Source organism: Equus caballus, chromosome 11 (genome assembly GCF_041296265.1).
Source record: "Equus caballus isolate H_3958 breed thoroughbred chromosome 11, TB-T2T, whole genome shotgun sequence".
NCBI classification, from domain to species: domain Eukaryota; kingdom Metazoa; phylum Chordata; class Mammalia; order Perissodactyla; family Equidae; genus Equus; species Equus caballus.
The window spans coordinates 44,736,442-44,750,150 of NC_091694.1; the positions used below are offsets into that span (position 1 = coordinate 44,736,442).

Sequence of the window (13,709 nt, forward strand, 5' to 3'; positions counted from 1 at the left end):
ACATACGTGGTCCCCAACTTCAAGGAGCCCTTAGTCAAGGATCAGAAAGCTGCTCTGAGGAGGCTCTGTGCCCAGGCAAGCAGTGGCCCACCAGGCATGCCATAGTAGAAGAATGTGAGATTCACATGGAACGCAACTCCGGCCAGCGCGCGTCCTCTGCAGCCCAGTCCTGCACCAGGCGCGTCCCACTGCTCCTCGTCTGCTGAAGCCATGGCCTATCCTCCCCTGCCATCTGTTCTGGTCTGTCTCCAGCTTGGACTTGTCTGCTGTCCCGGCTCCCCACCTCCTGCTTCCTCGCTCTCGGGTTCACAGTCTCTCCCTGGCTTAGTGTTTTGTGCCGACTGCATCCTTGATCACTTGACCTCTTGGGCTAAGGCTTAGAACTCATTCCTGCAAACAGCCTGTCAGACACTGCCTCCTGACCTTGGTCTGTCTGCCTCTGGCCCTGTGAAGCCAGAGATGCACTAAAGCATGGTGGAACAAGAGTGGAAAAGAGCAGCACAGGCTCCTTCTCAAGGCAGCATTTAATGAAGGGCCACTCAGCGGAATAATCCGAGTTCAGAGGAGAGACTTGCTTAGAGCTGTTTGCCAGGAAGGCTTCCTGGCGGAGGTGGCTATGGAGCAGGGCCTCACAGAATGGATGGGGTTTAGATAGGGAGTTTGGGACATTCCAGGGCAAAGGCCAGAGTAGGATGTGCATGGTGTACTATAGGGCAGAGTGGGCAATAAGGCTGGTGGGGCCACATCGTAGAGGGCCTTGAACGCCCTGCTGAGGTTTTACACTTGACACTTTGGACTTCTGGAGCCTTTTGAAAGTTTTGATTAAGGGGAGATCAGTGCAGTATTGACATTCAAGCTAAACTGGAAGAGAAATCCTAGAGGCAGGCTGTCCACTGATATTTCTGATGGCACCCACCGTGACCAGGCCTCACACAGGGCTCACAACAGGCCTGCCTATGGGGAGAGGGAAGCTGCACCCTTGGGCTCTGAGGCAGGTGGCCCAGGTGGCCTCTGCAGCCCAGTGCCCGTCTCCCTAGCTCTGCCTCCCTCTAGCCCCACAGGGTCACTTACGGTCTTCTGCTTCATGGCATTTCTGAGGTCCCCCGTGCAGCAGGGGTCTGGTTTCTAGTAGAAGCACACGTGGCTAGTAAGTTCTCATGTGGCATTGTACATTGATCTTACCAGTCAGCAGCTCTGTTCTCACAAGGACAAGGGCAGACAAGTTTTTGCATCCCACTGCCTCTCACTCCCAACACAGAAGGTAGAGAAAATCCACGGTCTGCTGTAGGAGGTGGGTTGCTGAGAACCTCCATTGCAGCCTTGCCCAGGCTGGACCAGGAGTGGAGGGACAGGGATGTGGAGCAGGGGCTGGCAGAGGAGCTGAGGTCTTGGGGCCATCGCTTTCCTCCCTATGGCCGTTTCCCACAGCTCTCGTCTCCTTTCCCTGCCCCTCTTCCAGCTTCTCTCCTCCGCAGATCTGCCTTAGTGGGAGTACGGCCAGCTCTCCTGAGTTCCCTCTGTTTCCCTCCTCTCTGCCATGAAACATCTCTGTTATGTCCTTGGCTTCATAGCTCGGGATGTCTATGCATCGCCCCATCTCCTTTCTTCTTTCTTGTTAGAAGTATCATCCCTGCTTTCTAAGATTCTGCCTTTGTTCTTCTAGGGTCTTGCCCTTGCCTCTTGCATTTCCCTCCCTTTCTCGCCTCTTTGTCTCTGTTTCTCTATTAGCTCCTTCTTCTCCACTTCACAGAATGCTTAGCCATAAAAAAAAAATCCCATCACTCCCTAAAGCTATTGCTCAGCCTGCCCTAACAGGTGCCTCATAACAGGTTCTTCTCATTGAGAAGGTGACAAGAGAATTAACCCTGTGGTTCTCTGGGAGAGAAGAGCATTCCGGGCAGACGGAACCGCCAATGGAAAGGCCCTGGGGCAGAATCGTGCCTCACGTGCTTATGGAACAGCAAGGAGGCCAGTGCAGCTGGAGCAGAATGACCAAGTCAGGTGTGGAGGGGTTAAGACTGGAGAGTAAGAAGACCAGGGCCCATAGGGCCTTGCTAATCACACTTCGGCTTTTACGCTGAGTGAAGTGGGACACCACTGCGGAGTTTGAGCAGAGTCCCACGATCTAATTTATGGTAGAGTCCCTGTGGTTGTGGTGTTGAGAAGCAGGGCAGCCAGTTAGGATGTTATTGTAATAATCCAGGGAAAAGATGATGGGGCTCGGGCAGGGGTGGTGGCAGTAGAGGTGGCAAGACATGGCAGATTCTGGATAGAGTTTGAAGTTAGGGCCTTACAGTTTGCTAACAGATTGGATGTGAAGTGTGAGAGTAAAAGAAGACTCGAAGACAACTCCAAAGCCTTCTGCCTAAGCAACTAGAAGGATGGAGCCGCCATCAGCTAAGACTGGGAAAGCCGCGTATGTCGGATGTAGGGGTGGGGGTGGATGGGGTTGGTGTGGAGTTCAGGTGAAGAGGAGTTTAATTTTGATCATGTTGAGTGTAAGATGCCCATTGGTGGTGATGTGGATTCAGCAGCCTAGAATTGGGAGAGGTGGGGCTTGAGATACAAATTTGGCATTTGTCAGTTGGCATATAGTTATATTTCCAAGCTTAAAACTGGATGAGATCACCCAGGAGTGAGTCGAGATGTTTGCAATCCAGTGACCTCCCTGTTCTTTTCCTGCTCCATCTGGTTTTGTTTTTCAACAGTTGGGGCTACCCCTAAAATCCTCTCCTCCTCCCCCTCTCCCTCCACATCACCCCCTCTCCTGGTGTTCCCCTGGCTTGCTGTTTCTTGGCTTTCTCCTCCACCATCTCTTTAACGGGGGCTTGTCCCAGCTCTTCTCCCTTTGTTCTAATGATTCAATGACACCTAGAACCCCTCTGTTCCTCTGCACCGGTCCTCCTCCCCTGTCCCAGTCTACTGTATGTACCAACCGGGCAGAGCACCTCCAAGTGAAGCTTCAGAAGATTGACTCTGATAGTGGTGTTCATCCCCTGTGTGGAAGCCCTCCATGACCGTGCCCTGGTATTCCAAGACTCTCTCCAGTCTGGTCTCCAACACCTTCACAGCCCCGTTTCTCACTGCTCCCCCATCTACACCCTCCCTGCCATCTCACATGGTCTCCCTCCATCACCATCCTGCCCATCCCTCCAGCTCGGATGCTGCCTCCTGCAGTGCTTTCCCTCAGAGGGCAAACTCCTTCTATTGTGAACTGTTATGGGTTTATTATAAAGGATACAACTCAAGAAGAGCCAAATGGAAGAGATGCATCAATACATGGGAAGAGGCACAGAGCTTCCATGCCCTCTCTGGGTGTGCCACCCTCCCAGCACCTCCATGTCTCCACCAACCCAGAAGCTCTCCGAACCCCGCCAGATAGGGTTTTCATGGAGATTTCATTATGTAGACATAATTGGTTGAATCATTGACCATTGGAGATTAACTCAACCTCCATGTCCTCTTCCTTCCCCCAAGGTCAGAGGTCATGGAGTGGGGCAGAAAGTTCTAACCTTCTGATCATGCCTTTCTGGTGACCACCACTCATTCTGAAGCTATTTCGGGGCCCCCAGCCACCTGTCATCTGATTAAGCATACAAAAGACACTCATCACTCCGAGATTCCAAGAATCTTGGAAGCTCTTGTGTCAGAACCAGGGACTAAGACCACATATTATAACAAAGGATTCCCACTACCAATCGGGAAATTACAAGGGTTTTAGGAGCTCTGTGCCAGGAACTGGGAATGAAGACCAGACACAGCTTTCTTATTATGTTACATCTCATGATGTGCACACATGCCACACATCCGCAGTCGGTGGAGGGTTCCACTGTGCCGAGCCTCTGGTCTTCAGCAGAGCCTGCAGGGCTGGGTCTGGGGGAGCTCATGCTCCCTGTTGGAGTCTCTCTGTGTGGCCTGGGCTCTCGCTCCCCTCCGTCTCTCCTCCTCAAGCATTTTGGTGAAGGTGCTTTCGCAGAGCAGCACCAGGTACATTCCCTTGCCTGCACCCAAGGTGAGCCACCTCCACCTGGGCTGTCTTTGTGCCTTCCGGTGAGCCAGTGACTGGATCTGACAGTCACTTTGTGCGTCGAGGCACACGAGGGCAGAGCTTCCCTGTGCCATCCTGACAGGCTCGGATGAAAATGGGTAATGCAAGGAGAACCCCGAATCCTCTGAGCATCTTGGGAGCCGGGCTTAGAGCGTCACTGGATTCCAGTATCCCCAGCAGACTGAAGGAGGCCTTGCATAAAAGGCCTTATGGAGGTGTCTGTCCAGGTGGCTGTGGCCGAGTCTGGATCTTGACGTTGTCCCCCTCAAGTCATCCCTTTCCCAGAGTGGCAGGATCTGCTGCCGGGCCAAAAGTCCTGCTGCCGCTGGTGGGCTGCTCACTGGCTCCCTGGGGGCTCTGGACTGAACCCAGGCTGTGTTAGCCAGCGGGCTCCACCGGGCCGCCTGAGTTCATAGGGCCCTGGCATTTGGCCTCCGTCCATTTCCTTCGTCCGAGGGGAGTGGCTGGGTTCCCTGAGCCGGAGGGGCTCCCTCTCCCAGTGCTCTATGCATGCTGGGGAATTCGCAGCCCTATAAGCTGTTCAAAAATGCCTTTCTAAGGAAGGGGTTTAGACACACTTGGCAAAAGACAAATTCCATTAGCGATTGTCTGACTAATCCTGGCTGTCAGAGAACACCGTGTTCCTCACAGGGAGGCTTACAGCCTGTCTCTCCTGCATTAGGGGCCCTGGCGGGTTTCTTCCTCTCCCCTCCCCACCCTGAGCCTTGGGGGTGGGGGGCAGCTGGGGCCTCGAGGGAGTGGCCGAGTGGACGTGAGCCCTGCCACCAGGCCGCAGTCCGGGAGGACGGCACTGGGGTGAGGGCTGCCGGCTCTCCCAGCATCTGCTTGTTTCTCTCTTGCCCTCTTGTCTCTTCCTTATCCTTCTCCCTTTTCTTCTCCTCTTCCCTTTCTCCATCTCCCACCTTTCTCCTCTCCTTTCCTTTGCCTTCTTCCCTGCCCCTTTCAAAAAATCTGTTTATTTTATAGAGAAATGAAACATTCGGAGACGTGGTTTTCAGTCCGTAGACGGCGAAGGGGCAACGCTGGTGTTTTTTGTATTTACAGGCCTGGCGCAGGCCGTGTGGAGCCAGCCCGTGGGCCTGGGGAGGGCAGGCGGGGGGCTGCCTCGAAACCTACTGAGCAGCTTCAGTGTTCTGTTTGTCTTGTTTTATTTTGAGAACATAAAAAAGGAAAAACAAGAAAGGACAGAGAATAATGTAACAAACACCCATGTGGCCACCACCCAGAGTTGACATTTTTGCTTCAGGTATTTGAAATATGAGCAAATGGGAGCATCAGTGCAGACAGAAGTGGGTTCCCTTCGCTCCCCTGCACGGCCCTGCTCCCTCCTTGTCCCCCGGGGGAGACGCTACGTTTAATGTATATCTTCATACTCTGTCTTCATAGTTTTACTGCAGGTATGTGAACCCATGCATAATATAAAGTCGCGCTGGGGGTGTATTTTAGAAGCATGCTTAAATGCTGGCGTGCTGTAATAGCCTTCTCTAACTTGCTTTTGTTACTTAATGTTATGTTTTCAAGATTTAGCCCTGTTGGTATTTATATCTGGTTCATTTCTTTTCAGAGTTGCAAAGTGTTTCATTGTACGACTGTACCACAGTTTATCTATCTGTCCCACTGAGCATGGGCACTCAGTGCTTTCTGGTTTTTCTGTGTTGCAAGAACATTGCATGAGTGTCTTCGTGCCTGTCTCCTGACACAGGGACATGCCTGAGCCACTTTCAGGCCTGATGGCCAAGTTCAAGTAGGCCCAGACCATCCCCTGACCTCCCTTGGGTTTCTCTGAGCTTCATCATCACCCAAACCAGCTGCCTTCCGCTCCTTAGCTCTCCAAGCAGGGGAGAGTTCTGGGGGAGCCAGGAGGGGAGAAGGAGGGATCTGATGAACGGAACTGGCCGTTGATATGGCCAAGGCATGGTTTGTATTTGTCATTCCCACCCAGCCCTACTGCCCTTCCATGCTTGTTTGATTTTTATTTTATGTCACTACATCTATCATAACACCATTTAAGAAAGCTCAAATATCTATCTCACCCACATTCCTGTCCTACTAGCACAACTGTTTTCACTTTTCTGAGCCCTTTTGGTCTCTGTCCACACGCATACGTGCTTATCCACAGCTGTAATCGCACACACAGCACCGTGTATTCTGTATTTTCTAGTTAACCATGTATTACAAACATTTTCCATCTTGCTTCAGTTTTCACAATGACCTTTTTGGTGATGGCAGAATATTTCGCCCTGCCATCTGCCCTAACCTGCTCTTCCTATTCTCAGGTCCGCTTTTCCTCCCATTTCTCTGCCCAGCTCCCAGCACCCTCAGATCATATTGCCATCCACATGCAGAGCAAGAGGCTCTCTGGGTGACAACCCTGGCCAGACTCTCTGCCCCAGCCTGCCCCGCCCCCATCCCCACCCCCCGCCACCTCCTTCAAAACTCCCCCTCTTGGCAGTAGAAAAGCAACTGATTCAACTGTGGGGCCCTCGCAGTGCACGTGGCTTGAGATGGTTTTAAATACTCACAAATAGGCTTCTCCTACAAGGAGACTGTTGGGAGTGGGCTTTTTAGGCCTTGTTCTTTCTTCTCTGGGTTTTGAAGGAGATGGTGAAGGGGATTCTTAGGCATTGCTGGTGTCCAGGGCCGGGGGCTTGGGGCTGAAGCCCTCTCTAGGAGCGTGGAGTATGTGTTCTATGCCCAAAAGTTAAGCTTGGGATGGTGCAAGTAAACTATCAGCATCACACTGATCCTGGAACCCTCACTGCAGTGTAGACACTGTCTGTGTCTTCTGTGTCTTTAGCTAACTTCCTCCGGCCAGCATGGAGGTTTCTGTTTATCTCATAGAGCCAGGCAGCAGTCTTCTGTACATCTGCCTTCTCATGAGCCAAATAATCAACTTACGGATGATTTAAAAAAATAATAATAATGAAGTTATTTGTAACAAGAGCTACTATTTATGGAGTACTTACTGTATATCAGATACTCTGCTAAAAAGCATTTTATGCTTGTCGTCTTGTTTATTCCTCACAACAACCAAATAACATCAGAAGCTATCACCACCCCCATTTGCCAGCTGTGGAAATGAGGCTCTGAGAAGTTAAGTGGCTTGCCTGGATCTTCCTGAGAATTCTCACTGCTCTTCCCCCAACCATCCAGCCATCGCAGCTGGGAAACACGAGTTCCAGCAAAGCAGAGCCAGGCTGCTCCTCTTTCATTCCCTCCAGAGAAGCCCTTGCTGGTGTGAGAGTTATTTGGTATAAAGGCACCGGTTAGAAATCTTCCATTCCCTTTAAGTTTCCCAGTAGAGGCTTTGCCCTCTTTTCTCTGTAGACAGCTCTGCCTTGGGGAACTTGCTTCCAGGGAGGGAGGATTGGGGATTGCATGACAGGGGGAGGAAAGGGAAGAGGTGACTGGAGCCTCAGCCTCCTTCCTGCACGCAGCCTTGGGAAGCGAGAGAAGAGGGAGGTGGGCGGTGCAGAAAGCTGCAAATGCTGGGCCTCCCCTTGCGCCAGTGCTGGGAGAGCCCCCCACCAGCTGGTGACCTGGTAGAAAGAACAGCAGCTTTTACAACAAGCAGACCAGGGCTCCTGTCCCAACTTGGCCACTTACTGGCCAGGCGACCTTGGGTAGATAACCTGACCTTCCATAAAAGGGGGATAGTTGTACTTCCCACCACCATCTGATAGCATTGCGTGAGGCGGCAGGGGCTGTGCCTAGCACAGGGCAGATGCACTGGAGACGCAAGCTTCCTCCCCCTCGCCCGCTGGCCCATGCCTGGAGGAAAGCACACATGGAGGGCTCTAGGGCAAAGCTAACCAAGATCCCATGATGGGAAGGGGGCCTGGCACCCTGCACAGAGACGCTTTTCCCCGTCCACGTGCCAGAAATGGGCTTCTCTGGGTTGAACTCTGACTGTGCTTGTTTTACTGAGTTGCTTTCTGTTTAAGCCCCACAGTCACACACACCTCGTCATCTTGGGCTCCTAGGTATGGGCTTCAGTGCTCAAAGCACCAACTCTGAGTGGGGGCTGCTTTCCTGTAGCCATGGGGAAGGAGTGGGGAGACCCGAGGCCCAGGGAGCTGGTCCTTGGTGGAGTCAGCTCAGGGCTCCTCAGCAGCCAGCTGGGGCTCCGGGTCCTTGCCCTGCTGTCCTGGTCCCCACCGGCATGAACTCGAGGGGCTGCAGCTGTGGTAACAAAGAAGGCCTTAGGGTAGTCCCTTGGAGAAACCGAGGCACCAAACCAGGAATCGGGCTTCTTAGCCTTCAGATTTTACTTTTCCTCCCTTTTCTATCCTCTTGCTTGTCCTCTACAGACCAACTGGGCATGCCCTGTCTGGGCTACAGACAGGCCGGTTGCTGTGTCTAATCATAGCAGTGGGTGGGCCCTGGTTTAACCCAACACATGTAATTGCCCAGTTCCTGAAACACACTGACTCTCTGATGAAAGAACTTTGTCGGAGCATTGCTGGGATGGGGTATGGCAATGGGGAGGCACTCATTTGCAGCTGGCTGGCCTGTCATGGCCCAAGCCTCCGTTAAGGCTGCTAACTCAAGCCCAGCCTGATCCTTGGGGATGGGGATGCACCTGATGTGGCCTCCGAGGGATAAAACGCAGCTGTGATGAGGAGGCTGGAAACATCCCAAGTCTCTTTTACTCTCACACACAACTTCTCTGGTGGCCTGGACAGCTCCGAGCACATGTTAAAAGCCTGCAAGGAGTCCCAGCTACATGAGTCTGCGTGCGATGCAGTGGAATGGCAGTCCTCCAGAGCGCATTGCTCTCTGGATCTGTTCCCTAACACGCCAAGCCACTTCCTATAGGTTTGAACGTAATGGAATTGTTTTCCCTTTTGAAGACAGGCCTGCGACTGCATGCCCGCTGTACCAGCCACCGCGGCGGGTTACAAAACACCAGGGCCGTATTTCGGGTACCTTAGTGCCCCCCACAGAGAAGTAGAATGTCAGTGGAGCAAATTACTGACTGAACACTTTGGTATCTATAAATATTAAATTGCTCTGGCTTTCACTGGCCCATATAAAATTAAAGCTGGTCGGCTCCAGAGGAGAGGCAGCTGATTACTGCAAGGTGGGGAGGGGACCAGCTGCCAGCGGAGAGACAAGTGTCCCTAAAGGGCAGGACCAAGGCTGACTCTGGGCTGTGGTTGGCGGGGGGTGGCCCTGGCAGGAGGAGAATCAGCGCAGAGTGGGGCGCGCAGAGTGGGACACACACAGCAGGGAGGTGCAACACTCAGATGCGACTGTAACCAGGATGTGGTTTTCTTTGATTTCTCATTTGAGGCTTTATGGTTGGGAGGGTTGTGGGGAGCTCCGTGCTGCATTTCTCACCCCAGTCTGGCCCTCGAATGTGAAGGGGCGGTGTTGCCATCAGCATGCTCCCTCCAGGGACTGTCCTCCTCAGAACGGGTATTGGACCCTCCCCAGGCAGCAGGGCTGGAGCTGGGCGGGAAGGGCCACTGGCTGGCTGGCAGCCCCTGCCCCAGGCTCCCCTCTCTATGGGCCCCTGTGCTCACACAGTGGGGCCCTCCTGCCTGTGTGAGGCCTCCCGTGGCATCAGTTGATTTGTGCTGGTTGGTGTGTCTGGAGCAAGTACGCCACATGGAAGTGGGTTTCTATATCACTCCGTTAGGTTTGAGTCTCCCTGCAGGTGGGAGGAGCGTCTCCTGCTTGTTTGGGATCTCTTTAGGATTTATGGACTGTTTTTATGTGTCAAGACCCTGTTTTCAAAGTTCTTTAAATGCATGACCTCGTTGATCTTTACAGAGGAGGAGAAGGTAGGAACTGCATGCATGCACCGTGTTGCAGCGGAGGATGCTGAGGCCCAGAGAGGTGAAGTACGTGCTCAGGGTTCCACGGAGAAGTTACACGCAGAGAACCCACGGGAGTTCTGTGGCTATTCAGTGGCTGAGCCTGGGTTCCATCCTTTCCGACTCTTAATCGTCAGCCTGTGTGGCATCCTAGGTCCCTCCCGTGAATTGTGGGTGGGAGCCGGCCCCTCCTGCCAGGGCCTGCCTCTAGGCCAGCTCTTTCTCTTACAGGCATCCCCACCCTCATCGTGCTGGACCCGCAGGGGGAGGTGATCACGCGGCAAGGGCGCGTGGAGGTGCTCAACGATGAGGACTGCAGAGAGTTCCCGTGGCACCCCAAGCCCGTGCTGGAGCTCTCTGACTCCAACGCTGTGCAGCTCAACGAGGGCCCCTGCCTCGTCCTTTTTGTAGGTATGAAGCTTAGTGGGGGCCCCAGGGCCGGATGGGACTGGACAGGCCTCCCATGGCGGGTGTCTTTCCCTGCAGCTTCTTTCTCTCACAACAACGCAGAGCCTGGGCCTTTGTCTCTCCCTGCAGCCTTGCTTTTGACCCCAATGATTTATTCATGGCTCTCCCCCTGCGGGAGGTGCTCTGGGAGCTGCTGCTGTGCTTTCCTTCCTTGCTGCTCTGGCTGCCAGCAGGGAAGAATAGGTCAGGCCAGGAGGATGCCCTGGGCCCCCCTGATGAACAGACCCATTGTTGGAAGGAGGCAGGGCTGCACGCACAGCAGCTGCAGGGGGCTGGCCCCCTTCCGGCCAAGGCTTACCCCAGGCTGCTTCTGCCATCACCTGTGTCCTAATGAACTGTCCAGGGGCTGCTGGAGCTGGCCCCAACCTCAGGGCAGCATCTCTGGGGCCACGTGTCCCTTCGGCACCCCTGCACCATCTCACCCATTCTGGCACTCAGTGGATGACCGTGCTCTGGGGGCAGGAGGACATGGGAACATTTACTCTAGGCTCCCTGCAGCCCTGTGGGATGACCCTGATTCCTTGCAAACAGAGCAGCTGATGCTCAAGGGCCACCTCACCCTCTGCCTTGGGACTTGCTGCTGAGCTCCAACTCAAAATAATTAGGGTACTAGGATCATGGCTGAGATGCTGCCTACCCACTTCACCAAGGGGAACTGGGGATATGTGCAACCTTCTCTCCCCATTCTCCAGAAGTCTGGTTCAGGGCCCCCAGGAGGGGAGCCAGTACCCACACTCGGAATTCTTAAGCATGCAGACTTGCAGGCTGGTCCTGTGCTTGGAGGACAGAGGCCCCCTGCGGAGAGGTGGCCTTGGGGAGTCATTTACCTCGGGGCTTTCCTGCCTGCTGCAGGCTCACACACCCACATCCTGGGGCCGCTGGGAAACAATTCTGAACTGAGGGACAATTGGGAATGTCCCTGGCCATCTGCAGATGTGGAAGCAGGGTTCCAGAGGTGAAGCGAGTCCCAGCATCTCAGAGCTAATTAGATGTGGCTCTAGAGGGTGCCCGCCGGGTCTGCACGCTGCGGGCCTCCTGGGCGGTGTGGCATTTCTGGGTGAAAGTCCTCTGCTGGCACCTGCTCTCCTTCCCCCTGCTTTGCCCCTCTTGCTCTTGCTCTTGGTTCCGGGGCTCAGCAGGAGTGAGCCCTAGGAGCACGTGTGTGGCTGCTCCCATGCTGCTGTTTCACTGGAGGCATGAGGTGCCTAAAGGTGGCCCTGGGGAGCCTGGTCGGGTGCTCTCCCACGCGGTCAGCCTATCTCCTCCCAGGTGAGACCTGCTGATGGCTGTGAAGTTGGCATTCCCGCAGCCCTGGTGCCTCCTCACTGCCACCAAAGCTGTTGATTGGACCACAGTCCTGACCTCCCAGCTCCTCCTTCTGCCACTTTCATTAGGAAGTCAGAGATCTGAGGTCATGGTATCTCATTCTGTGATCAGGAGCAAAACTACCTGGGACCTCAGGTCCTGGCTTAAGGGAAGCTCGGCTTTCAAGGTGGGTTTGTGAAGAATTCTGTGAAAAGGATCATGTTTGCCTGGGGCATTAGTGCTACTCAGCGAGGTGAGGTGTTTCTGGGGAGCGTGGCGTAGGAGAGCGCTGTGCGAACCGGGGCATGTGCGCACAGGGCCCACCCTAGGGCACCCAGGAGGCGAGGCCTGTGTCCCAGGGGAAGCTCTTTGTCCATGCAGGGGCTGCCCAGATGGGCATTTCAGGCCCTTGGCCCAGGCTTCTTTGGGGGGCACCACTCCATCTGTCTGACAAGCCAGGGTGTCTCTGTGTCATTCTCTCGCCATCACAGATTCTGAGGATGATGGGGAGTCTGAAGCGGCCAAGCAGCTTATCCAGCCCATAGCCGAGAAGATCATTGCCAAGTACAAGGCCAAAGAGGAAGAGGCGCCACTTCTGTTCTTCGTGGCGGGGGAGGTGAGTGCCTCCATTTTAGAACGTGAGTTGGGGGCCCCAGGGTCTGGGGTGAGGGTGCTTCTGGAGAGCCGACAGACAAATGTGGCATGGAAAGGTGCGTCATCAGGCATGGAAAACCACTTCCTGCCCCTGCTGCTTTCTTCTCCCAGTCTTTCTCACTCAGCAGCCTCAGAGCAGCAGGATATCCTCCCAGGACAGACATCCCACGTGCACCTCTCCCACCCAGGCTCTGGGGAGAGTGGCAGCCACAAAGATCGTGATAACACCTACTCCCTCCGGGAGTAACCAGGGTCCAAACCAGGCCCCTGATGCTTTGCTGAGTGTCTGCTTGGTTAGTCCCTCCTACCAGCCTGGAGATGGGCTTTTCCCATTACAGGGATCCTTGCTGGGGGCCACAGCTGCGACCTGCAGTTATGGACAGTGCTGAGGTTGGAAACTGCTGACATCCCAGCTCTTTTACCCAAGGCCTTTCCCCTGGAGGCCTCCAGCTGGGCGGGACCAAGCAGGGGGCTTTTCTCAGGGTGAGACGTCTGGGCCCTTCAGTCGAGCCGACTTGAGCAGATGCGTGGCTCCCCTAAGGAGTACGAGCCTCTGTCTTGCAATGTGGGGGTCTCAGCAAGATGGCTGCGGTCGGCGTAGACGCTCTACCTCGGTCCCCACCCCCACGAGCTTCCTCCACGCATGCTCCACTGCCTCCCACCCTCCCAGGCACCCGCCGTTAGCCAGTTATTGACGGACACTTTTTGAAGCGCCCCTGCTCTCCTCCACCTCCAGTTGGTCAGAACCCCGTGCGCATTTCCCACTGTGTTTCAATCCCAGGAGAGGCAGTGGCGGCTGGACACCCTGAACCACCCATTCATCACCTCCTCAATAGCAGCCCCTGCTAAGCCCTGCTGGGCCCCTCACAGCCGGCGGAAGTCCCCCTGCTCAGCTCTGGGGTGGAGGAAACAAAGCAGGTTCACAGGGCCCTGCCTGGAGGAAACAAAGCAGGCACGGAGGCTGCCCGGAATTTATTAAACGCTAACCCCTTTCGAATGGCTCTGAGAGGAAAGAGGGGCGCAGAACAGAAAGGGCTCAGCCGTGGGCAGGGGTCGGCGCTAGGAAGCTCCAGTAACTGCTTTAGAAATGTGGCTGAAAAGCAGCATCTGCAGGTTTTTTAGATACCAGGTACCAAGCCAAATGCTTCACTTGCTGGGTCCCATTTGCTCCTCTCTCGGGTCATGGGAATCAGTACGCTCCACAGATGAGGAGGGCCGGCTCCGAGAGTGTGAGTGCTGCCTGGCTTGCACACCTCACGTGGCCCCACGTGAGCTGTTATTAAATCCATTTTACAGGGGATGAGACCTGGGCTCGGAGAAGTGACTTGTCAAAGTCACACATTAAGTAGGTGGCAGAGAGAGGAGTAAACGTGAGGTCGGTGTGGCTCCAG

At 54.5% G+C, this 13,709-nt stretch overlaps 1 protein-coding gene across 3 annotated transcripts in view; it reads left to right on the plus strand.

Moving 5' to 3' along the window:
- The window catches only part of NXN (nucleoredoxin), a 138,583-nt gene that overhangs the window by 121,693 nt on the left and 3,181 nt on the right, over positions 1-13,709 (plus strand). For all 3 annotated transcript variants that reach the window (XM_023653181.2, XM_023653182.2, XM_023653184.2), the window contains exons 6-7: positions 10,123-10,302; positions 12,156-12,280. In XM_023653181.2, coding sequence (XP_023508949.1) covers positions 10,123-10,302; positions 12,156-12,280 — 305 coding nt within the window. The remainder of the gene's footprint in view (positions 1-10,122; positions 10,303-12,155; positions 12,281-13,709) is intronic.